General features: G+C 56.1%; 1 protein-coding gene across 1 annotated transcript in view; it reads right to left on the reverse strand.

Moving 5' to 3' along the window:
- Positions 1-14818: 14818 nt before the first annotated feature.
- The window catches only part of IGF2R (insulin like growth factor 2 receptor), a 94944-nt gene continuing 84576 nt past the window's right edge, over positions 14819-25186 (reverse strand). The window contains exons 42-48 of the mRNA XM_053668727.1: positions 23669-23783; positions 22758-22904; positions 21961-22148; positions 20678-20864; positions 18275-18427; positions 17226-17295; positions 14819-16532 (exon numbers count right to left, since the gene is read on the reverse strand). Of these exons, the coding sequence (XP_053524702.1) occupies positions 16143-16532; positions 17226-17295; positions 18275-18427; positions 20678-20864; positions 21961-22148; positions 22758-22904; positions 23669-23783 (1250 nt within the window). The 3' untranslated portion in view covers positions 14819-16142. The remainder of the gene's footprint in view (positions 16533-17225; positions 17296-18274; positions 18428-20677; positions 20865-21960; positions 22149-22757; positions 22905-23668; positions 23784-25186) is intronic.

A 25186-nucleotide genomic window follows, 5' to 3' on the forward strand; every position in this document is an offset into this window, starting at 1 on the left:
GCAGAGGTGGCGCCTCGGCCCCTTCCCGGCAGGAGCAATGGCCTTTTCTGGCTCCGGGTAACGCCGCCTCCCACCCTACTGCGCGTTTCTCCCTTTGCCACATGTTTTTGTAAACAAGTATCCGTGTCAAATTGCCTCTACTTGAAATACTCACAGTGGCTTCTGTTTTGCTAATGAAACACAGATAGATATTCTACTTGAAACCACGAGAAGACCCCACCCAGAAAATAAATGCCCGAATATGGGAATAGACGGTCTATTCAGTGACATGACCGGGTTGACACGTTGATGACGTTCTTGGCAGGAAGAAGTGGGGCACTGACAGTGTCCATCCATCGCCCGTCATGGCAAAAGAGTTCCTTAAACTACACTGCGGGGACCCGGCATAAAGTGCCTCTTCGGAGCCTCTGTGGGAGGCCAAGGGGCAGTTGAATTTGGTCACTGCCGCGGAAATTAGGACCTCAGCAGCTTTGGGCTAGGCTGGTAGCCTCTGATGCGGCTGGAGAAAGATAAAAAGAAAACAAAATTAGGGCTTTCCGTACCAAGTTGAACCACTGGCAGAGGAGTCAAGAGCCCCCTGTGAAGGTCCCATACGATATTCTGAGGTTTGTGGAGGCCAAGCTGTTACTGAAAGGCAAACTTTAAACTAGACCCTCTGCATTACAGAACTGCATCATAGGTTGACGTCACAGCTTAGCCTTGTCTCTTCATGAAAGTTACACAGTGGGAGAGGAGTGGGCCGTGAGAACTGGAGTGGAGACAGCGGGTGGATGCCGATGCACGTGTCTTGAACCTCTCAGTCCCCTGACCACCCCCCCAACCAAAAGAAGCATCCTCTTGCTTCCTTTTTGGAAGAAAAAAAGTTCCCTCCCTTGCTTGAACACTTTCGATGACCTCATCTTACAGTCACCTTTAGAGGGGATGCCAGTGCTTTTCAAGGTTCCACCGCCCCCATTATCGTCCCCAGACACACCTAGATTCCAGCAGGTCTCAGGGAGAGAGGCAGAGTTCCACCTCCGCAAACCCGAAGGAACACTGGCACAGAAAAAAGAACGGGAGCTCAGAGAAGGCAGCACCATGAACATTCTAAAATCAGCACTTCTGTTTCTGTGTGCAGAATTACACACCATCCGTCTCCTGTAGGCAGGCAAACCGGCCAGCAGTTGGGTTGAAGGGCGGCGGTTTGCAAAGGGGGACAGCTAACACCGTGGAGCACCGGCGTGCGGGGCTGGGCTCGGTGCTCTCTGGACGCAGCCTCCTCGTGGGTCTCCCCTCCAGCTCTCAGGTGAGCTGGGCTGCAGGTCTCCAGGGACCCAGTGCCTTGGGCTGCTCAGAAGGCGGTGACCCCAGCAGGACCCAACACTCTGGAGGGAAGGAAAGGAGGTCGGCCCAGCCGACCCTGTGACCTTGTGGCTTGTGGGTGGAAGGCAGGGCCGCAGACCACTCTGTCCAGACTGTCCCACACTAGCTCGGCAGGACCCCTGTGAACCACGGGCCCGTTTGTCAAGAAGAATAGTTTCAATGTAACCGAAAGCAAAACAGCGTGCTCATTTATCTTCAGTGAGGAACAAAGTCTCTTCTTTAAACATCGTTCTCCTGATGGGGGCGCTACATGCTCTCACCTGTCAGCACGAGGACTGTCCACACCTGTAAGAATGTTTGAGTGCATTTCAGCCAAACCGACAACCACTCCTGAGAAACAAAACCTCAACAGACTGCGAAAGTGCTCCAGAGAATGGCGGTTTTGTAGCTCACTTTACACGGGAGAATAAAAGGTGTGCTATCTTAGACGCAAAAAGGCCGTAGACAGGATGCACGTGGGTAAGGAAGGTACGTGACATTCACCGGTGGTAGATTAGGGGGCAGGAAGAAGCGAAGCCGGGTGGTCTTGGAGACCAGAAAGACTCAAACGGAGAGACACACACCTGGGGAGAGCACATGCCACACCGGGGTGGGGGTGGGGGGTTGGGGACGGCACAGAAGTGTAGGTGGGGCACATGGGGACAACGAGGGGCTCTGTGGGCTTGTGCCCTGGGACAGCGGGGGCACCTGGAGGGGTCTGGGAAGGGGACCGTTCCCACATTCCAGAGAGGTATGTTCTCAGATGCACAGACAACAGACAGGCTGACTTCAGGCAAAAATGGACCTTTGTCCAGGCAGCTGCAGGCCTGGGACACGACGAGGCGCCATGGTTGACTTTTAGTGAGGAGCTTCTCCGTTCAGATCATCCACGGGGCTCCTTCCCGTCTGAGTGTGTGGGGCCGCCAGGCGGGCTCCCCGAGCCTGTGCGGATGAGCATGTGACCCTCTCCCTGGACATTTTAGAGACAGTTTTGTCTTCAATGGTCAAAAGAGCAATAGAGTTAAAACTGAGACTGGGGGCAACTTCTAGTTTTCTTCTTCACCATTTTGACATTTCCCCAGTTTCCTGTAACGGGTGTGCATAAGTACGTATATGATACATATGTTTGTTCCGCACATTTGCTACATACAGTGGTACGCATGTGGTACGCAGGTCACAGGTAGCCCGTCCCTGGTCCCCCCATCACACCTGGAGTGACAGCTGTTCCAGAGTTCATCTTAGTTCCTTGTTTTTATCTTCTCTCCCCCGACCCTTCCTCTCTCACTCACAGATGTACACATCTCTACTTTTTTCATCTCTGTTTTATATTTTATTTTCTGTTCTCTTCCTTTTCCTTTGGGTTTATTTTGTGGTTTTCTAGTTCTCCCTCCCAAGCGGCCAGAAGTAGAAATCCTCCAGGGTGTCATTTATTGTCTCTCAGAGACACATAATGCACTCAGAGCATTCGGTTTTAATGTAATATTTCTACCGTTTGCAAAACTTATCTTTAGCCATTATAATTCACCACTTGGGGGTTTACCTCTCTGAAACATTATTTTTCAAGTTATTCTCTTTGTCACTTTTATGTAGTTGCATTTACACATAATTCTATCTGTTTTTAACCACATTTGATCCATAATTATAGCAAGTAGCAAAATGTACTTTCCTAACCCAGATAAAACGATACATGTCACTAATCAAGGCGGTTAGCAGCGAAGGAAAGATCTTACAAGCTCCCAGTTGTGAAACCAAATGGACCGTAGCAATTTATCACATGTTTATCAGAAGAGAAACCCTGAGTGCACTTCAGGGGTCTTTGGTTACTGAAGAGTCGTGTTCTTTAGACCTGTTAGGAAAACCATGTTGGTTCAGTCAACCTAACAGTGCCTAAGAATCAGAACGTAATCAGATTAAATGGACTATTTGGAAGTATTCATTCAAAGCAGATGATCATAATAAAAACCTGGTAACAATTACTTGAAAATGGGGCTTAGACTAGCATTTCTTCTTCTTCTTTTTTTTTTTTTGGCACACTTTTAAAAAACAATGTTCTAGTAGTCAGAATGGGAAGGGACGCTCACTCGCCTATGTTGCAACCCAACGCTGTCAGCGAGATTAGCCAGGGCGAGAGCCTTCCTCACTCTCATTAGAAATTGTACAAAGTGAGCCCTGGCCGACAAAGAATTAAGTGGCCAGCTTTGACTGAGTCATCTGGTCAATACTCTGACGCTGATTCTGGGGTTAAAGCCGCAACAATGTACTGCAAGCCAGCCTGTGGCTGCAAGAGTGAGCCGCCTTCAGCATGGGATCGGAGGGAGCAGCTACAGGAGCAAAGGAAGAGAAATGCACGGGAAGAAAAAGAAATTCCACTTCACCTTCAGACCTTTGGTGAACCTGGACTCCGTGGCACCCTTTCAGGATCAATACAAAGTCAATACAACCTACCTCTGGCTGTCACGCTGTCATAGGTTTGAGCCCTTGCTCTTCTTGGAGAAGGATATCGCAAACAAAACATCTGGGACCAGGCCATTGCCTATTTATCGAGGTCCTGGGCCTCTAGTGGGCCAAGCCCACTAGAGATGCAGGTGGGACTGAGCCGGGGTGGGATGCCCTGTGGGGTCGGCCGTGCACAGTTTGACAGGCCTCTGGTTTAGAGCTCCCACACACGATCTGTCCGCAGGCCTTACTTCGCCCATCACAAGGCGCGAGACAAACCAGTACCGAATTCTGCGGGTGAACGTAGCACAGACACTCACTGACATTCACGCAGTATCTATGTGACCAGCACTTAGGAAGTGTCTACTGTATTCGGGTCCCACCTGCGCATAGAGGTCCAAGATGGATCCTATCGTAGCAGAAGAGGAAACCCGGAATGAGCGGTCACAGTTCCATTAAAATAATGACGCAGACACTCTCCTCCAACTTGGCAGCCAACACAGAGACCGCCCTCCGCAAACATCGGCCCAGAAGGGGAAGGCGGGTCACAGGGGGTCTGGTCCAGCCTGGGAGCCAAGCGGGACTGCCGCCGAGACCTGGGACGGAGCCACGCGGGAGTCGCATGTGTGAGGGTCGCCTGGCTCCGTCCCCCTGCAGCCGTTCTGCCGTGGACACAGAGTTCCCCGATGAGCACTTCGGTGACTGCCTGAACATGTGGGTTTTCACTGTGACAGACGCACGTGGTGTTTCCCACCCTCACCACGCATGCATTCGGCGGGGTTCAGCGTTACCCTCACACGTCACCATGCAGCTGCCACACCCTCCGTCTCCAGAACCGCTCACACCTTCCCGCAGGGACACTCGGGCCCCAGGAAACACGACCTCCCCGCACCCCTCCCCCAGCCCGGGACACCCGCAGTCTGGTCCACATAGGCCGAGTGGTGCTCCAGGTTTGAACGACAGTGACCCGGTTGGGAGTAGCGGGCCCACGGGGACCGCACCGGGAGAGGAGCATCTTCCAGAACCTCCTGGAGGGTGGCTAGTCAGCCGTACTTCCCAACCCCGAGACGCTACTTCTCCACGCCCTTGGTTTGGGCACAACTTCTTCGCCTTCTCTTGCCCCTCCGGCGCCAGCCGCACCTGGCCACAGTCGCCAGGGGGCGGTGGGTGGGGGGAGTGGGAGAACCCTGTGTCCGTAGAATTGCAGAATGCTTCAGGTTCTGTGTTGGGATTTACATTGCCATTTGAAGGTGTGACCGTAATTGCGTGAACAATGTGATGGAGTACGAAGAAACTGTCTCATCATTTCTAATCTTTCAGTATGCATTAAGAAGGCGTGTCGTTTTGGAAACAACCATTTTTATTTGTTTAGCCTTCTAAGGGCATAAACAACCCTGTGACCATTTCTGCCCACGGCACAGCTTCATGGCTTGTGGGGTGGCCAGGCCATGGCAGCAGCCGTGGGCTGGTGTGGGGTCACAGCCACGGTAATGCCACGGGCCTCTCGCCCGCCCTGTCTGCAGCCCCCCGCCCTCCCCCCACAGACCATCTTTTCCCACGTGGACACAGCAAATTGGCATGGCATTCCCTCCCCCTCCCCCCTCCCCCCTCCCCCCAGGGGTGGGGCTTCCCTGGGCCACGCCAACTCTGCAGGGCCCCCCCCTCCCTCCCATCCTCTCCTTCAGAGCGACCCAGCCAGAGGCGGGGCATCCTTTGGGCACCCATTCGCCCCCCACATCTGTCTCTCGTCTGCGACTGTTAACCTTGGTGCTAATCTAACCTTGACCAGAGAACTCACATTAGTCGTGTTGAACACTTAGCAGAACAGCTTGTAAACTTTATTAGAAACTCATGTGAGCTTCGCCCCTGGCGTGGTTCCTCGTGTTTGTTCCTTTTTCAGTACATCACGGACTTTTATAGCCGAAACCACCCCTGGGGGCCATCACGAACGCTCCACAAGTAGGCGACTTTGTCTTGCCCCGACTCCCCACCCGACGTGCCAGGCAGCCCTTGCTCTCTGGCTAAAGCACTTCCTCACGCTTCCCGGGTTTGGACTTGTCTTGTTCCCAGGCCCCTAGCCACAGCAATCCTTCTTGAAATCTTAGTGTTTTTTTTTTTCAGCCGGTTGTGTACAAGAGACTCAAATCTGGGTGCCTGGGGCGCCTGGGGCCGCCTCAGCCACTGGAACCATCAACATCTTTAGGACACTTGGCCAACCATTCAAATTTGCACTGAGTTTCCAAAGATTTGCCACAAAGATAGGCCACAAAAGCCTTGCCTGCCACAGGCCAGAGAGCAAGGGAATGAAGAGCCCCTGTTCACAGAGAACAACTCAAGACTATAAATAACATTGACAACCAGGCCTGGGACACCAGGGGAGACACAAACCGTGCCTGGCACAGCTAAAGAGAGCTCTGCACCTCCCGGCAGGTGGCCTGCGAGCACCCCATTTGGTGGTGCCCCTGCTCCCAGCCATGGCAGCCCCGAGCTCCATCGGGCTGCTCCCTCTACTCGGGAAAGCCGTTGGCTCTCCCCACACTCACTGCACAAGGACTCTCTGGAGATGCCACGGGTTCGTCTGCTCTGGAAACAGCCATTTAGAGTTCACTCCCCAGGCCACAGGGGTGGGCAGGGGATGGAGGTGGACCCTTACATGGCCGTCATGGCCACGAGGGCGACAAGCCAGGCCCCCGCACTCCCAGACGCTCAGATTTGTTCTGGAAGGCCAACCACCCCACCAACCAGAACACAAACAGCTGGCTGACCCCTAAACCTGTCCTTACCTGCATCCTCTGTCACGGAACCCCCATTTCCTGTTCTACCTCGGTGTGCTGGCCCGTGAGACACAACGCCCCACGCAGCTTCCAGGAAGTGTCCCTAAAGCAGCAACTTTCAGCCCGGGAGCCGCGAGAATCTTTAAAACACCCTGCACCTGACTATTGGTCAGGGGCACCGACCTCTCTTCACTTAGACTCGGATTTGAAAATGACAACAGCCAACACAATAGCTATCAGGTGTGGATGAATCAATCTATTTTATTGGTGTGTCACAGAATTTCAGTAATTAGTTCATGTGTGCCATGAAGTGAAAAAGATTGAGAGTCACTGGTATTATTAGTTATTACTTGTATTTTTTCCACATAAACAACTGTACACCTACAGTTGCCCCAGCCTGCATTCACTGGGATAATTCCTAGCTGGCATAGGAGCTCACCTTCCAGAATCACCAATAAGAACCAAAACCAAGAGTGAAACAGGATAAAATGTTCCTGGAACACAGAGGGCAGACCCTCCTTTCCTAAAAAGGCCAGAGCCCTCCCGGCCGCCCGAAGAGACTCGTGTTCTGTTCCACCGCTTACACAGTTTGTGGGGAGTCGCCGTGTTCAAAACCCAGGCCCCCTCCGAGTCTGCATGGAAATACTTTTGCCAACCTAGATACCTACAAACACAAAGACATTTTTTTCCAGAGAGGGCGTAAACCAAGACTCTTCTAGGAAACCTGCCCAGGGGCCTCTTTGGTAGCTGTATTTAATTTCTACTGGGTCTTTAAAACACCCCATGAACTGCTCACCACCAGCAGCTCCCGCGAGAAACGGTGCGTGGGTAAGAGCCAGCCGGGGCTTCTGGAGACTCACCAGAGAGAACAAGGCACGTTTACTGTTGTGTAGGGTTGGTGCTGACCTGGGGACGGGCGCGTGTGAGGACAAGGATGACGAGGGTGACGGGGAAGAGCCCTGCCCCAGAACATGGCACAGGGACAGATGTGAGCAGCCCAGTCACTCACTCGAGGGGAACTTCGGACCCCACGCGTCACTGTCAGGAAGACTGCCCGTGTGTTGCCAAGCACACGGCACAGCCATGTTTCTGGCCCAAACTTCTAGGGAAGAAAAATCTTTCATTTTAATTTTTAATGCAATGTTTAATTTATATATATAAAACTGATGATCATATCCCAGGCTATTATTTTGCATATGGGTAGTATTGTTGTTTTCTGGAGTTACACTCTTAATGAGTAAGCATAAACAAAAGAATTTAAAACATTTATGTAGACACAGAATTAGTACTACCCATGTATAATGTGCATCCTTATATTTTCCCTCAAAAATCTGGGCAAAATAGTGTGCACTATACGTAGTGAAATACGGTGTATAATCTTGGAGGCTGGAAACCCGCCACGTCCTCTTCCAACCACGTTGTCTGACAAGGTCTGGGCATGGAGGACTCGAGTTCAAGGAATTCGTCTCCCTGGAAGAGAACGTGACATCCAAAATGGGTTAACAATTAGCTGTTTTATTTTAATTATTTTACTCTTGCTACTGAATATAGACATTGTACTGTACTTACTTATTCCTGTGAAAATCACCCAAGAGGAGGGAACAGTTCAGGGGAAAACATTAGTATTCCCCACGGAACTGCCTGAAAGGATGGAAAAATCTCCACAGATTCCCCTCTCCCTTATACAGGGGAGTACGACAGCCAGGGTGATATAATTGTTAACCATAAGGGAAAACACATCAAGTTGTATAAATTACCCTGGTTTGAGCAACTTAAAGTGATCAGGACCACCAAGGTGTACCAGAAATAAGAAAAACAAGTTAGACCTCTTAAATCAACAGTTAAGGCCAGTTAATAAAGAACTGGGTTATTGTTGCAAACACAGGTTGTGCTGCCAACAGTTGAGGGAAGAACAGATCAGAAAGACTTTCCCATGACTGTTCCTTACCCACAGATACAAAGGGTCTTCCAAGAAGACAAGTGAAAACTAGATAGACCCCTACCCACAGCCCAGGAATATGGTCAGGACAGTTGAGATGCATCTGCAAGGCAGAGAGGCAACTGTGGCTGGATTTCCTGTCTCTCTCTCCTTACATGTTTGTTTGGGTGATCAAAAGGTGGTGGGATTGTTAGACACTTGTATTTCAGGTTCATTGATTAGCATAATTCCAATGAAGTTGTACAAAATAATTTCTTGGCCAGAGAACAAAGTCTCTGTATGTCTAAAAGTTGTTGGAGTAATAGCCCCTCCTTTACCTTGAATAGGAATACATATCAACTAGACAGGCAAAGAAATAAGAAAAGCTGATTAGCTATTACAAACTAAACACAGAGAAACATTTTAGACAGAAAAAAATAGATAGCTAAGTTACACATCACAAAGGCCTTATAATAAATTTCCTACTACCTCTTCTCAATCTAGTGTATCCTTTTGCCCCATGACAAAATCTGAGAAGCTTTAATAAACATTAAGACATTCAAACTCTGTATATACAGCTACTTCTAATTGTCTGATTTATGGCTGTCCTGGTCAAAATAATCTTTGTTTATTATAACTGAATCTATGGGAACTTTTGTACTTTTCCTGATTACCTTTGTATTGATTTTTTCTGCTTAACTGATCATGCTATACTGCAAATGTTAATCACTACCTAAAATGAAAATATAAAAACCTGCTTGTACTTGCAATAAACAAAACAGAGCTTCACTGTCCTTTGAGGCGTGTTGTTGTCTGTTACCCATCGCCGACGCCTTACCCACCTTTCAGGAACCCCTGGACCCTGCTGCGGCTGGACCGCGGCAGAAACCCTTTATAATGGTACTGGTGTTTGCACCATGAGAAGAGGGAGATTTTGGCTGGTAAGAAATGACTGTCTGCTCCCAGCAGGCAAAGCCAAGGTCGCAGCTGAGTCTTCGCAGCAATCCCCTGCTGTGTAAAGCTGTGCCCAGAGAAGCATTGGGGTGCTTTTGTCTCCAGTCCCAAATCATTCCCACTGCACAAAAGCGGCAGAAGAAAACGGAAGGTGCTCGCTGTGACTCAGTGAGTCTAGACAAGCCCGGGTACCCCCCTCCCTGGGTCCTTTAGCCAGTGAAACCGGAATAGTTTCCCATTCCCAACAGAAATTAATTTGGGAGAAAAGAATGTACAGTCTAGTCTAGAATCCAAGAAAAAACGTTACCAAGTGCACAGGCTGCCACCTTCTGGCAGAACTCATGAATTGCACACTACAATCACGGTGGTGGTGAGCGTTCACTGTATCTAAGCCCTTACACTTGTCTCGCTAATACTCCCTGAACACCTGTGAGACGGGTACTATTGCAACCCCACTGGCCAACGGGGAAACTGAGTCATGGAGCGGTTACAAAGCTTCCTGAAAGCCTGGTGGCTGGGAGGTGGCGGCACGCCGACCGAGTTGCCCTGATGCGAGAGGCAGGCGGGTGGGAGAAGGCCCCGTGGACCCTGCATCCAGACAGTGGGTCCACCCAGGGCTGCCCACAGGTAAGGTCTGCCGTCAGCCACGTGCCCGGGTGGACGTTCCCCTCCACCTCTCACCCCCAGCCCCCCTCCCTCTCCCACGGGAAGAGCTCCTCCGCCCCCTGGCTTATTCCTTCGGGCCTGCCAGGTGCTCGCAGCTGACGAGATGGACACCGCGTCCGGGCTGGTTTGCTTTCTCGATGGTTAACAAGTGCACATTCCGTTCCCCTCCAACCGAGAGCAACGCCCACCATGGGGCTGGGGGGAGGGTTTGTCTGAGCTGTGGCCTCACACCCCTTCATCTCGAGGGTGCCAGCCTGTCATATTAGAACACCCCGATTGGCATGTGTGGCAGTCCTCATGGGGTGCTGGGGGGGCCCTGTGCCTGTGTGTGTGTGGCCACTGCAGCCTTGTGGTGGCCGGCCCGTGTGACAGTCGAGGTCAGAATCCAGTCCCCAGAGAACAGAGCAAGGCAGGGCGGGGACAGCGAGCTACCACTTGGGTCACTGCCATCCCTAGAGACATTGTCTGTTCCCTTTAACACTCAGCAGGAAGCACCCCTCCCCAAGGGGCTTCTCCTGCCTGCCAGGGACAGATCACCACGGCCCGGAGTTATCTGTCCCTGCTGGGTCCCTATCTCCCACTGCCCGCCTGCCTCTTTGTGGCCACCACCCACGGTGCCCGGACAGTGTTCTGTGTGCACCAGATGTCACTCAGCCACGAGGCACTGGCTTTCGTCTTCTGTTCTAACCTTTGTGGTCAGCTGTCAGATGACCCTGCTGCCCTTCCTGAGGTGCCCTGGGCCCGTCTTTCCCCCCAGGTGCCTGGGCGCTCTCAGCACTGGAGGAAGGGGCCTTTGGCCTTACCTGCCCACATGCTGGCAGGCTCCCGTGAGGACCTGTCTGGAGTCACCTGCAGGGCCTGCACACCTGCTGCACACCTGCCCTCTCAAACTCACACTCAACTGCTGCCCGGGACACATCGGGGCACAGGCGGAAACGGCACTACACGTGTGCCTGCCTGCCTCCCATGTCCGTCTCTCAGGGACCGAAGGCCAGAACGTCGTGGAGGAGTGGCGCGTGCCCCAGCCATCGGCCCACGGAGCCATGACGGAGACCCACAGGGAGGACAGCCTCAGCCTCCTTTCTCAAACGTGCCGTCCGTCCTTGACCCCTTCCTCCAACAGCCTTCAACACGGACGCCATCACTGTCCCCGTGCACACCTGGGAAAACAGGCTTAGGGAGGAAACAACATTCCAAGTTCCTACTGGCACTGAACTTGAACTGCTCCACAGCGAGAGCGCTCAGGCTACAAAGCTGTCTTTGGCTCACGGGCTCATGAGTGGGTTCATTTGTTGACTCAACAAATATTCACGAGTCCCCGCTCACTTCAGGCAGTGCTGGGCCCCAGGACACAGAGGTGGCCTGACTCCAAACAGCTACGGTCCCCAGGGGACAGCCTCACAAAGGGACAGCAGCAGGCAGAGGGCCCTGGGGTCGTCCTTACGGCAGGCAAGTTGACAGGGTGCAAGGGGTTGACAGAGCGTGAGGAGGGGCCGACGGTAAGGTGGCCCCAACGCCCACCTCCTGGTGTGTGTGCCCTGAGCACACGCGAGGACAGGGGCAGCCTGTGGTGGCCAGGCCGCCTCACCCTCCTCTGGGCAAGGAAATCTACAGATTTCCTATCCCCTTGGGGCACAGCCAGGAGGCAGCCATCAGGTCCCCCAGTCTCCGTCACCAAAACACAGACAGGGCCCCCATACCCCGCTCCTGCCGGTCACCATGAGGGGCCCCAGGCCGAGCATGGTGAGGGCGCATGCCCAGCATAAGCAGGCAGGGGCCTGGGCAGTGACGGCTGCCGCTCCGAGGTCAGCAGCAGCGTGGACGAACACAGAGCAGCCTGTGGTATCACCGTGACCAGTCCCCTGGCCTGGGGTGCATGGGACTGACCCGGTGTGAGAGCCACGCTCCCCAGAAGGACCCCTCCCATCCGTCCTGGCCCACTGGGATGGCTGGGTTTTCCAGGACCCAACCAGGGACCTCGCCAGTGTCACTGCCTCTCCCTCCCCCCCCCCCCCCCCGCCCCACTCCCCGAAGGCTCGCCGCTGCCCTGAAAGCACCTGAATCCTGGGAAACGACCCCACGGGCCCAGGACAGAGGGGCCGATGGGAGATAACGAAGTACCACCAGGCATAAGACACCGTCCCTGCCGCCAGCGCCCCCGGCCCGTGTCAGCCCTAGGAGGACTGGTGACATTAAAGGCGGGTCCCTCCATGTGCGCACAGGAGGGACAGATAAACAGATGTGCAGGGCGCAGGGGGACGTTGGTTCTGGGACCCTCACCCCTGGGCAGAGAGGGGCACAGGTTTGGTCACAAGCCCGCCCCCTCCCCTGGGAGGCTGCTCCCCTGAGACCCCTCCCCGCTGGGTCAGAGGGCAAGCACCGGCGGTGAGTGTGGGGGTTGGGGGGAGACGACCTCCCCACTCGGCATCCGCCTCCCGTTCCGGGGACAGAACTCCCAACACCTGCGGGTGACGGGTGCCTTTGGTTCTAATGCGGGGACTCGGGCGGGCTCCTCGATGGCTCCCGGCCAAGGGAGAGACCAAGTCTGGGTGGGAAGGCTGGGACTTCCCGCCCCACCACGGTCCTCTTGAGAAGCGGGAGGGGCTGGGGGCGGAACTGGTCACTGACCAGGCCCTTGTGCGGGAGCCTCCAGGAGACTCCCAAGGGTCCAGGGCTCAGGGGGCTCCCAGGTCGGTGAGCGCATTCACGCCGGGAGGGCGACACACCCCAACTCCATAGGGACAGACTCCTGTGCACGGAACCCCACAGACCTCGCCCCAAGCACCCCTTCATCTGGCCGACAGAAGCCTCACCCCGAGGCCTGGGAGTCGCTCTAGCAAATGAGCAAATCCAAGAGGGCGGGGGTCACGGGAACCCTGATCTGCAGCTGAACCAGGCAGAACTGCAGGAACCTGGAGACCCACCACTTGTGACTGGCACCTGAAACGGGGAGGGGGGTGCGGCCTCCTGGGATGGCGGGGGGGGGGGGAGGCCTTGGGATGGACGCTCTCCAGGAACACAGTGGCAGTACCAAGTTACAGCGCAGGAAGGAATTGCTTGCTTGTGGGGGGAAATCCCACAGACCTGTCAACCAGAAGTGTCAGAACGGTTCTGTGAGTGGAAAAGGAGACGCACGGGAGGCCACTGGGTTTTTCTGACACCACGGGGTCCAGGTGTGACAACTCCGACAGGAGCCCTCTGCCTGGGAGGGAGCCAGGTGGGTGGTCCTGCTTTCCACACATCATGGGGAGAAAGCCGGGACCCTCCCCTTCCTCACCTCCCCGGTGGCCAGGCCACACCAGGCTCAATGCCACACTGCTCGCTTTTTTCCAAGGAGAAAGCGACCACCCAGCTCTGACAGGAGCTGCCCCCACCCCCCCACCCCCCTAGACTGGAACCCCTACATTGCCCTGCAACACCCCCTTTCCTCTCCCAGCCCTGCTTCAGGTGCGCACGGAGGCAGCTGCAACACCCTAGGCGGCCGTAACTGCAAAAAGGAGAAGCAGCCAGACTGTGCTCAAGGCCAGCGCGGAGACGCCCGGGGCCGCCACCCCAAGCTCCCAGGTTGGCGCCTTGCCAAGCAGGCTGCCCTCTGCCCAGGGTGACCCCTGCCAGAACTGCGAGTGACCCACGCGTCGGACACGAGAAACCCAAGCTCAAGAGGCCAGTCCCACACCAGCTATCGCACCCGAGACCCTGGGGCTCAGTGGCCCCGGAGGAGACCCAATGAGTGAGGGCAGGGCTTCCAGTAACGTTTTATTTGGGGACACAGAAATATTAATCTCACCTGATTTTCATGGGTCATGTAACCTTTTCTTTTCCAGCCTCCGAAAGTGTAAAGCCTGTTCTGAGCTTGCAGACCAGACCAGAGGAGGTGACAGGGGACCCCAGGGCAGATAATTTTTTAAAAGCAATTTTTAGAAAGTCTTTATTTATTTTTAGACAGAGGACAAGGGAGGGAGAAAGAGAGGGAGAGAAACATCAGTGTGTGGTTGCTTCTTGTACGCCCCCAATGGGGAACCTGGCCTGCAACCCAGGCATGTGCCCTGACTGGGAATCAAACTGGTGACCCTTTGGTTCGCAGGCACTCAATCCACTGAACCACACAGCCAGGGCCAGATGACGGTCGTGAAGCTCAGGCGAGAGTTTAAAGCCAGCCCACGCTCGCGGTCACAACAGCAGGGCAAGGGCGTTCAGTGACTTCTGTCCTGGCAGCCCTTCAGTTCTCCATCTTGGACTGAAAGCATTTCTTAGACTGGGAAAGCAGTTCAGGGGAGAGATGGGGGACCGTGGGCCTTAGAAACAGCACCTGCCTGTGCCATGTCTCCTGGCCTGAAACACATCTTCAGGACCATCTCCCTGGATGGAGGGACGAACAAGAGGGCAAGTGGACTTCCTGCGCCGAGCTTTCTGTGAGCCCAGGAGCAGACAGGACGGGCCCCTCTCCCAGTGTGTCTCTCATCACCGCCCGGCCCCTCCAGGAAGCCGGAACTGGCTTCATTTTAGCTCTGGTTCACTTCCCAGAGCTGCCACGCCGAGCACCATGGACTGGGGAGCTCACACGACACAGCTGCACTGCCTCACCGCCTGGACACCGGAGGTCTGAGACCTGTCCTCGCTGCCAGTAGAGACGCAAGCAGCCACGACCTCACAGAGCCGCGGGGCAGCCAGACCGGCCACCGCTCAGAGACTCCGGCACCCCCAAAGGGAAGGAGCAGGCACACCCAGGTAATAATTTATTTTTTATTGAAATTGTTGAGTACTTTATATTACAGTAAATTTGATTGAAAAAAAAAAGGAAAGAAATCGATTTTAAAAAATACTCATGTTGAAATCAAATAAGCCAGCCAAACTGAGTACAAACCAACGCATTCTGTAGGGTGGCCTGCGCTTCAGTATGTGACCACCACTGAGTCTATGTACAATTCTAGAATATGAGAAAAGTCATCCATTAAACACTTCAAGAAAGGAGCCAACGGGGGTGGGGAGACACCGCAGTGTTGCCCCGACCTCGGCCGCCCCGCAGCTGGGGCCCAAGGGCCACCCGGGGGGGCGAGGTTCCCGCCCATCAGCGTTCATGCAATTTCCTAAGTCACGCACTGTGCAAATTAAGGCTTCATATAGGTCAGATGGTTGATAAACACTTTTTTTCTTAAAAAAATACGCACAGTCACGGTGGTGTCGTGAGAACCTGAAGAGGTGAGATCTGTAAAAGTCACCGGCCTGGCATCTCAGCCCCCCTCTCCCACCACAGTGGGTCTCTGGGCGGGCGGAGCACGGTGGCCGGCGACAAACACCGAGTGCAGACAGCGCTGGGCTCTAGATGTCATGCAGAAAGCTGCAGCCGTCGCAGGAGGCGGGGAGCGGGCAGACCCTCGGAAGCCCAGGCACTCGGGGACCCCCGTACAGGCATGTGTGTGTGTGTGCACGTGCGTGTGCCCGCAGGAAACAGAAAGCCAAGAGGAAGAGAGGCGCAATGGAGTCTTCTAAATGAGAGGCTACATCGTGGGCCAGTTCAGAGTCGAGTATGGAACCACCCACACTGGCAGCGCCCCCAATGGCGTGGGACCGGAGCGGCCCCGGCCAGCAGAGGTAACTGCTGGGGGGTTGTGTTCTGTTGCTTTTTTTTTTCTTTTTCACAAACCTGAGTAATTGTCAAAGTCAATAAATAGGAGGAGAGGAGTAAATGCTAAAATATAATGGCCAAATATCCTATAGGGCCTAAAGCAGCAAGGGGTTTCTCCAGCAGAGAGCCCTCTGTCCCCAGAGGCACCTGGCACGGCAGCCAGGCCCTCACATGAGGACTCAGGGAAAAACCCGGGCCCAGCACCGCCCTTTGGCAACGGGGGTGACGCCTCGTTCCACGACGTGGCCACCCACAGATGAGCGGTGCTGGACCTCCTCGTCCTCTCCCCCTCACAGAAATACTTTCCCTTTCGAAACAGTTTTTGTTAAAGGCAAAAATGACAGAAGCATCATCAAGGCGAAGTCGTATTTGGTTGGAGGGGCCTGGATGGGCCACCGGCCCACAGGCCCCGGGAGGCACCGGGAGTTCAGATGTTCAGGAGGTCCTCATCGCTGTCGTCATGGAAGGAGGCCAGGGTGCCGGCGTTCCCGGGGGGCAGCACCCTCCTTGCCTGCTCGCCACCCACCAGCCCCACCCGGTCGCCCCGCAGCACCTTCCTCTGGGGGGCTCTCGCAGGGTGGGCGCTCTCCGCCCCAGCCACCCTACCCGAGTGAACGCGCACCTCCGGGATGGTCAGGACCTCATCCTCACTGTCCTGGTCATCCCCATGCAGGGAGGTGAGGGCCTCGGCCTTCACGGACTTGGTGGTGATATGGCCGTTCTCCTGCCCCTCCTTCCCGGGCCTGGGGATGGCCACCTGGACCTCTTCCATCAGCCACTCAGTTTCGTTCTCGTCCACCTCCTCCTCCTTGTTGACCTGCAGGGACGAAGCACAGCTCATGGAGCCCACCTGAGACCCCACCTGAGACCCCACTCTGCTCCTCTGTGTCCCCTCCTTCCCGAGTTGGGACCCTCCTTTCCCTGCCCTTACGGCCACCACAGTCCCAGTGCCCCACCAGGAAGAGGAAGGCAAGGGCCGGAGCTGCCGGGTCCTGCTGAGGCCCAACCAGACGCTGCCCCAGACAGTGTCCCAGGGGCAGGAGAGCAGGCCAGCGAGTCCGGGCTCCTCCGGCAAGAGCCAGGGGTGCCTGGGGTGGGGGTGTCGATCGGGAAGGGGAGCCACGTGGCCCGGCACACTGGGAAGCCTTCCAGAAAGCATCCTGGCAGCACGGTGGGGAGCCCTGGGTGCGTTTACTCCCTCTGGTGCCAGCAACGCCTTTTCCCGGAAATTTACCTGAAGGAAACCCCCCCGATGCCAGAGGCACAGAAACTAACGCGGTCGTATAGACTTTCTGAGAATAGCCAAAAAAATAGGAGCAACCTAAACAGGAAACACTCTAAGGAAATCAGCTGTAACCCCGATAAGAAAAACTTGAAGGAAAAAAAAAGACAACCGTGTTTGGGTTTAAAAGCAACTGGCGATGTTCGCCCCCTTTCCTGGTTCAAAGCGCCGGTGGTGACGTTTTGTCCGCAGCTTGATGGTGGGGGAGGGGGGGAGGCAGGAGATTACCTTTGAGTATTTGTAGGACACGTTTGCACTCCGTCTACAGCAGTTGGTGAGCTTACTCATCACCACCTCCCTGCAAGAGACCAGTTACTCCAGGCGGAACCAGCAGGGCAGGCGCCCCCAGGCCAGCTGCCCCCAGCTCTAGCGACAAGCCTGCGCCCCCCAACCCCCCACCAGTACATCCCGCCACAGACAGGGGCACTAAACCCAGAATGACAGGGCGAGAAGCCAGTCCAGTGGCAGGGACACTCTAGAATCAGACAGAAGTGGATTCAACTCCTGCCCTACCTCTTAGAGGTTTGGCGAAGCCTAGAGCAAGTTCCGAACAGCAGTACTGCTGCTTTTCTGCGTGTGAATGTGATGAGACCGCACCTTCCTGAACCCTGAGACCACAGGCGCCGGGTGACGAAGTTCAGGCTGACTCCAACCCAGACCCCCTGCTCACCTCTGGCTCGCGTGGCAGATAAGAGAGGGCAGGGAGCCCGCGGCCAGCCTGCTCTCCTGCCCTGGGCCAGGAGGACCACACATGGGGCTCCGAGCGCCACGCCTCTGTCAGGTGTGACATGAAAATTCACCGGAAAGCCACACATGGTGAGTGAGGAGCCCCCGCACCCTCGAGAGGGGAGCCGAGAGGGTGGTGTCATACCCGCACACAGTAGGTGCCTAATAAGTGGTCACTCTATTGAAGCAGGGGGAGGGAAGAGTAGCTTAGAAGGAAGTCTGCTTGTGATGAATGCTTAGTTTTCTGTCCACCTTTGGACATTCAGAGACAGCTGTCCTGCAAACAGGCCAGCCAGGCAAGAGCCCAGAGTGTCGCGCTGTGACGCGGGCCGTGGAAGCTCACCAGAACACCTGAGACAGGTTCCATACTCTAGTCCAAAGGGACACCTCATCTCAGAGATGCAGACGCTCACAGTGCAACTGGACACCACTCCCACCACTTCCAGCCCTAGTCGTGACCTAGGGCTCGGTGCTGTGAGTGCCCCCTAAAACCGAGCCCAGACGCAACTCTGAACCGCCACCTTGAGGCCCCCCTATGCCCCTCTCCTCACCGTCTCTCCTTCTTGTAGAGCAGCAGGGTCAGCAGACAGCCCGTGAGGGCCACCAGCAGCAGGCTGAGCACCGCCCCGACGGCCTGGCTCCGCTCCGAGAGCCCCTTGTGCGTCTGCGTGTCCTCGCCAGGGTCCTCGCTGTCGAAGCTCGCCCTGGAAGGAAGCCAGGTCACTCAGGGGCACTGCCACCACTGCCAAGACCCCAGCCGCCCCCAACTGGGAGAGTGGCTCTGACTATGCCACATCGTGACCGAGAGACCCACCAGACACGGAGGCCAGTGGGGGGCAGCTCCAATGAGGGGGCAGACAGCAGTGTCGGAAACCCAACTGAAGACCCTGCCTTGGGCTCATGAACCGTTACCAAGGAAACGAGACAGCAGGCTGAGGGACACACCCCTCTCAGTTCTTGCCCGTCCCTCTGCAGGGTTCTCAGGCACAGACGAAAAGACAAGCTGACCACGTGTCTCCCGGACCCCCAGCCCTCTGCGCTGGGGATGGACAGGGGTCACAGGCCCCTCACGGCCTCTCCCTCCCAACACGCCCCCCGCCCCTCTGGGACACAGCCTCCGTGCCTCCCGGCCGGCGGGGCACCCACAGGACACTGCTGTGCATGGCACATAGCCTCTGTCCAGGCCAAGTCCCAGGAGGCAGAACGAGTGACACAGTCGCTCAAGCTGCCACACTGTCCGCCACCCACGTGAGAGAAGAGCAATGTTTCCCTGGCAAAATGACTGACGGAAAACGAGAAACATCTTGACCGACTTCCCTTCTGGCCCCGAGCACCGGATGCTGCTGCAGCACCTGGCCCTTCCAGTGACGCTTCTAGTCTTTCTGGCCCTCGGCCCCTGAGCCTACAGTGACAATCGTGCAGAGAAGCTCCTCCCGCCCGAGAGGGCAGGCGGCAAGGAGCAGCCGACTGCTGGGGGCACAGGGGGTGACTCCACAGGCCGCACGCGTGAGAAGAAGCTGGGTGCTGGGGGTGCTGGCTCGTCACTCAGAGAAAAACACTTAATTCAAAACACCAGGGCCAGAGGGCAACTGACACCTTGACCATGTAACCGCCCTCGGCAACGTTCGGCTTGTGCAGAACACGCTGGGTCCCAGAGCCTCAGAGAGAACGGGGTTCGCTTCCAGCGCGATGCCTCCATCGCCATCTGCTAAGGCAGGACGTCCTCACGGGACCTGGAACCCGCCGGGCCACACAGGGTCGCCTCAGACGCACCCAGGGCTTGGCACCGGGTGTTCCTTACCACTCAGTTCTAAGTGTGTTCTCACTTCTACTTGTGGTCTCCTCTGAAATCCGCCAGCTACTTAGAAGCGTGTTTCGGTCTCCAGATGCATTTCTGTTTTTCAGCTAATTTCATATCACTGGCTAATTTCAGCTAATCACTGGCTCCTAATGTGCCTCATGACATGCGTCATGTATTTGGCACCCACGTTTAGAGGTTTGTTGAGACCTCTAAATCTGCCTTACATCTGCATGCCTGGGAAATTTAGGACAAGGCTGACTTTTGGGGGGCCAGAGCAGGAGGCTGGACCAGCAGCCACAGAGGGTAAAACGCAGTGGAACGAACTGCGGATCTGAGACCTCCAGGGCGTGGCCTGGGCTGCTGGCAGGCCCTGCGTCATTTCCTGCTGCCTGCAGGCCCCTTTCCCGGGCAAGGGGGTTGGGGGGGGCAGCGATTACCCAGCAAGAACTAGTATTCCCCCTGATCTGCAGCTCAGGACAGAGACCAAAAAGCTTCTGTAAGACCGTGAGGTGAATGGAAGAGAAAATAAAGCCCAGAGGAAAGCCACTTACAACACCGCGTTTTGGGTGAGGGGCTCTAACCTCGGCAGCTGGCTGGGCCCTGGAACCGAGGTGGATGGGAGGGTGGCGGGGGTGTCCCTCCTCTCACCAGAAAGCCCCCGGGGCAGAAAGGTAATTGGAAACTGAGCCTAAGGCTGGTTTTTACAATCTGTGGGGTGAGTTTTCATTAATTCATGCTCTCAAGGTAAGTGACGTTTGTCACATAATTTGTACTGAGACGCAAACAAGAGACTTGCTGGGAACAAAGAAGGGGCACAGCCCTGTCCCCCAGGGCCACTGAGGGGACACACTGACTGGGGGAAGACGTGAGGAGAGAGGGGCACCCGATGCACGTGGGCCAAGGACACCCTGCGCACAACTACTGACGCTGGGCACTGGCAGCGTGGGGTTTACCTCCCCCGCTCCTCTGGTTCTGCTCTTGTCTGAGTACGTTGCACAGTGAAACACTGGGTGGCAGACACACGCACACTGACTTACACTGGAGCTAAGTTTTCAGAGAGCAGGTGGGGGTACGGTGGTGTAAGTGCCCATCCAAAGAGGAAAGTGACTGGTGACTGACAGTGGCACTGCCAACACCGGGCCATGGCACTCACCCCAGAGGACACACAGCAGAGGTGTACCAGGAAAAGAGGTACTGGCAGTCGGCAGTCTCGTGGCTGAACTCCGGGATCCCGTCCTCCACCAACGGGTCGCAGTGGAAGAAGATGGTGGAAGAGACCGTTTTGGTCTTGTCTTTTCCACACTTGGAGGACGAGGTGAACACCACATCCAGGTCACCATCTGCCGGGAAGGAAGGTCACACAGCCACAGCAGTGTTGCCACCACCGTCCCAACTGGGCTGAGTCTGTCTTTTTGGCTTCTACAAGAAGTCTGCGTGGACCTTAAGACAGGTGACCTTAAAGGTCCACATTAAACGTCCCTGGGCGCTCTTCCTGACAGGCCACTGGACACAAACTGGGGAGCCCTGCCTTAAACCAGTGTGCAAGAAAAACTTGAATCCTGCCCTGAAAGAAGTCTGGCTTTTGTCCTCAGCTAATAATATGGTTTGGAGTGGCAGCTGGCCCCACAGTTATCAGTCTACCTGGAGACAGAGATCAACCAAGTGAGCAACCAGCCAGCCAGTCAACCAACCAGCCAGTTAACCGACCAACTGTTGGCCAACCAACCAGCCAGTTAACCGACCAACTGTTGGCCAATCAACCAACTATCAGCCAATCAACCAGTCAACCAACCAACCAGCCAGCCAATCAACCAACTAGTGATCAACCCAACCAAACCAGCCAACCCCCCAATCCTACGCACTGGAGCCCCCATAAAAGCCCCGGCATCGAGGGGCAGGGAGCTCCCCCGCCAGTGACCCTCCGTGCCCGGTACCACACTTGGATCCCACAGGGAGAGAACAGAGTGTGTGGCTCCCTCCTGAACCTGCCCAAGTGCCTCTTCCCTGGGCCCATTTTAACTACCACCCTCCCCCTGGAATAAACTGTACCCACTCTCCGGACGCCCTCAGAGTCCTTCTAGTGAATCGTGGAACCTGGGGGTGGGGATGGGAGCCCGCACACTGGCAGCAGTGTCAGGAGTGGGGGGGCCTTGGTGGGTTCAGCCCCTTCCGCATGTCACAGACGGCTCAACTGTCCCCAGTCAGCCACCACCGAGGGCCAGGAAGTCGGGCATACGAGGCCGAGCTGTGCCGGGTGGGGAGCCCTGGGGCCCAGGCCACCCCCTCCATGGGACAGGTGCACAAGGCGAAAATCAGACCAGAGCTCCTGCTTTAAACTGCATCTGAGATTTCAATGGCAGGGGCTAGTTCGTGAATGTTTTAAAGTTCTTTTTTGAGGATGTTAAACATGAACCGACAATGGGAGAAAGCAATTACCTTGAATGTAGTACTTGGCTTTATCAGAAGTCCCAACTTTCCTACTGAAGTGCTGGTCATTGGGTTTAATCTGGCAAATGTTGGCCCCGGAGCAAGCTGAGTTTTGGGAGTTTGTGATGGAAGAAAGCTGGATTTCGTAGAGATACTTGTCCCCATTTGTCCTAATGTCCCCAGAGGCAGTGAATAACCTGAAGGGACAGGAAAGATGGCTGTGACTCTGGCAGTCCTTTCAGAAAGCCGTCCCTGTAGCCCCGAAGTCCCGGGAGCGAGTTTGGGGCTGCAGGGCACCCCCGTTCTCCCAGCCTGGGCGGCCTGTCCCTGAGCCCGCGGGGACTCTGGTGGGCGTCGACCCCCGTCCCCACTGTCTCACAAGCAAGGCACTGTCCCTGAACTGCCCAGCAGCCCACACACTTCACTCTGCCCCCAGCACACCAGTCACCCCAGCCACCTGACCCCAAGAACTGCCCCAAGGAGACTGCCAAAAAGCAGATAGGTTTTTCAGAAGCTGATGAGACCACAGAGCCCCGATTAAAATCAGTTTTGGGAGGTTTTGGCTTCAAGCCCTGGGCTTATCACAGTGTGAGAGGGACGGGTGACTAATTTTACACACAAGAGAATTCACCATCTTTGGTGTTAAAACTCGACCGCTGAGCAATGCTTTCCCTCATCTGAAGCAAAACTAGGAACCGTAACCAAGGCGCACAGCTTGCTCCCCGCAGCTCCCCGCCAGGGCGAGCCCCGAGCTGCTGGTCCTGGTGGAATCCACCGCAGGGCTCCAAGGAAAACATTTCACGCACTTGAAATAGATGTCTCCGAGGTCGACACTCCTGCCATTGACGGGGTTGGTGACGGTCCCGTTCACCATCTGCACCTCCTGCGGCTTCACGGCGCAGGCGGCCCGCGTGTCCCAGCTGAAGTAGTAAGTGCAGGTGTCCCTGTCAAACCTGGAAAGAGGTGCGGGGTGCGGTCACGGCCAGGGGTCACGGCGGTGCGAGGCTCCGCCTGGTGACTGCCACACAGAGCCTGTTCCTGAGGACGCTCCCTGGCCATCGGGGCTCTGGCCAAGCATCACCGCCGCCCCCACCACCGCGCCCTCCCTGTGAAGGGCTGGAATGCCTATCCATGCCTCTTCCCCTAGACCCTCAGCAGTGTGAAAACAGGCCAGAATTTAACACCGTATTTCAGACTTGGAAACCGTACCACATCTAAAAGCTGGGGGGAAATTTTGCTCCTAGATTTTTGAGTTTTTGACAAGTGCATCCATCTCACAAACTGACGAAGGCCCTGGACAGTTCCTGGGGGCTACTCCCTTTTTCCAGGCCAGCTCTGGAAGGAATCCGCCGTTCACAGAGAGCGGCTCACACGCGCCACCTGGTGGCCAACCTCGCCCTCACACCCGATGCAGAACTGCCTGGAGCATTCTAGTAGGTGCCAAGAGCACCCCAGTTGCCAGCCCCACCGGCCTGCCCATGGATCCCAGACAGGCCACTAGAACCCTGGCCGTGGCCGCCCCCATCAACGCCCCTTGGGTCTGACTTTCGAACATGGAAGCCAGTTATAAATGCTGCTTTACATGGCTACACTGGTCTAGAAACCACGGCCCCACACACGTTCCTCGTGGGGGCAGCCCCCCCCCCGCCCCACCCTCCCTGTCCTGACCACCAGCAGCCTCTCCCTGCTCCCCGGCCGCCCTCCCCGGCTCCCTCACCTCTTGAAGGCAGGCTTGCCCACCGTCTGGGCGCAGGTCAGCTCTATGACACTGGACGCAGTGTGGTTTTTACCACATGGGTCACCTTTAGAGTACGTCACAATGATCTTGTCATCTGGAACACACCAACAACCGCAGGGACGTTACCTCTGGTGCGTTACAAAAACCGTCAACGTCAGAAGTCAGAGTCTATTCCAAGCACCGGGATGGCAGAGACGTTCGGCTCTCTGAAAATGCATCGCCCGGCCCGCTGGCCGCTCGGCGGCGGGCAGAGCCAGAGACCTGGGCTCCAGTCCAGCCTCCTGCCCCCCAGTTTCACGGCCCTGGTGGTGGCCTGCCCAGCCTCAGTCGCCACGCATGTGTGGCGGGGACACTGCCCAGACCCCGGGGGCTGCCGAGGTGCCTGGAAAGTGCCGGTAGCAGTGCACGGCGCGGCACCTCAGCCACCAGCAGCCTCGTCACGGCAGGCTCTGGACAACCCCTGTGCGGTCTGAGGTGCCGCCCTGTGCGGGGAAGGTGCTCGGCCTCGGCCTACAAAGAGAGAAGCCAGGGACACACGACTCCGGTTTTCTTGCGTCTTTGGCTCCACGTTGAGCTCTTTCTGCTCCTGAAAATAACCTGGTAAAAGCGACGGCTGAGAACCCTCCCCTGCGGGGTCTACGAGAAAAGAAAGGCGGGAAGCAGGTTAACCCCGTGCTGGGGCCGAGCGGCTGCAAGTGGCGGTCGGGGTTGCCCCAGGGTGGCCTGTGTCCGCGGCTCTGTGGACAGACAGTGGCTCTGGGGCCCAGAGCAGGGTCCTCAGGACAACCCCCCACCCCCGCCCAACTCTCCCATGCGCACACCCTGGGCAGAGGGAACAAAGGAGACAGTATGGGCAGCAGTCCCAGCTTCCCCAGGGCTCTCCAGGCACCGTGGCCACCTGGTGCTACCAGGTGACCCCCAGGCCAGTGACGCCCAGGCTCTCAGCCCCACCCAAATCCAAAGCCGCCCCTGCTGAATTTGTCTTAAATGCTGGACTTCTGTGTAAATTCTGTTCACGTCCCACTGCCCTAAAGAGAAATTCTTAAACAGCTGGAGTACGGAACCAAACAAGCACTGGCCTTCGTACGGACGCCCCCAGATGGGCATCCACTCAGCCCCGACACCTCGCCCCCCCTCCATGAGGCTGTGACAGTCACACACCTAAAGCACTGCTGTCGACACAGGTTGGGTCCTGGGACAGACAGGCCGTCTTCCCCCCCCCCCACGGCAGCACCCCTAAATGAATGGGGGGGTCACTGAGGGCGCCCTTAGATGGCGTGTGGGGGACCAGGAGACGACTGCGAACTCCAGCTCCACTGAAGCCGTCAAAAGTCTCCCTCAGGGGCCCGTGGCAGGTGCAGGAGACCGTCACCTGGCCACACACAAGCACGAGGCTGCAGGAAGAGCCGTCCGAGCCCCTCGAACAGCTGACACGGCCGCAGTAACTGAAACTCCAGGGGGCGCTGGACCGTGGGCAGGTGGTCCGGGCACCCCGGG

Source organism: Artibeus jamaicensis, unplaced genomic scaffold, assembly GCF_021234435.1.
Source record: "Artibeus jamaicensis isolate MK-2021 breed Jamaican fruit bat unplaced genomic scaffold, CSHL_Jam_final contig_497, whole genome shotgun sequence".
NCBI classification, from domain to species: Eukaryota; Metazoa; Chordata; class Mammalia; order Chiroptera; family Phyllostomidae; genus Artibeus; species Artibeus jamaicensis.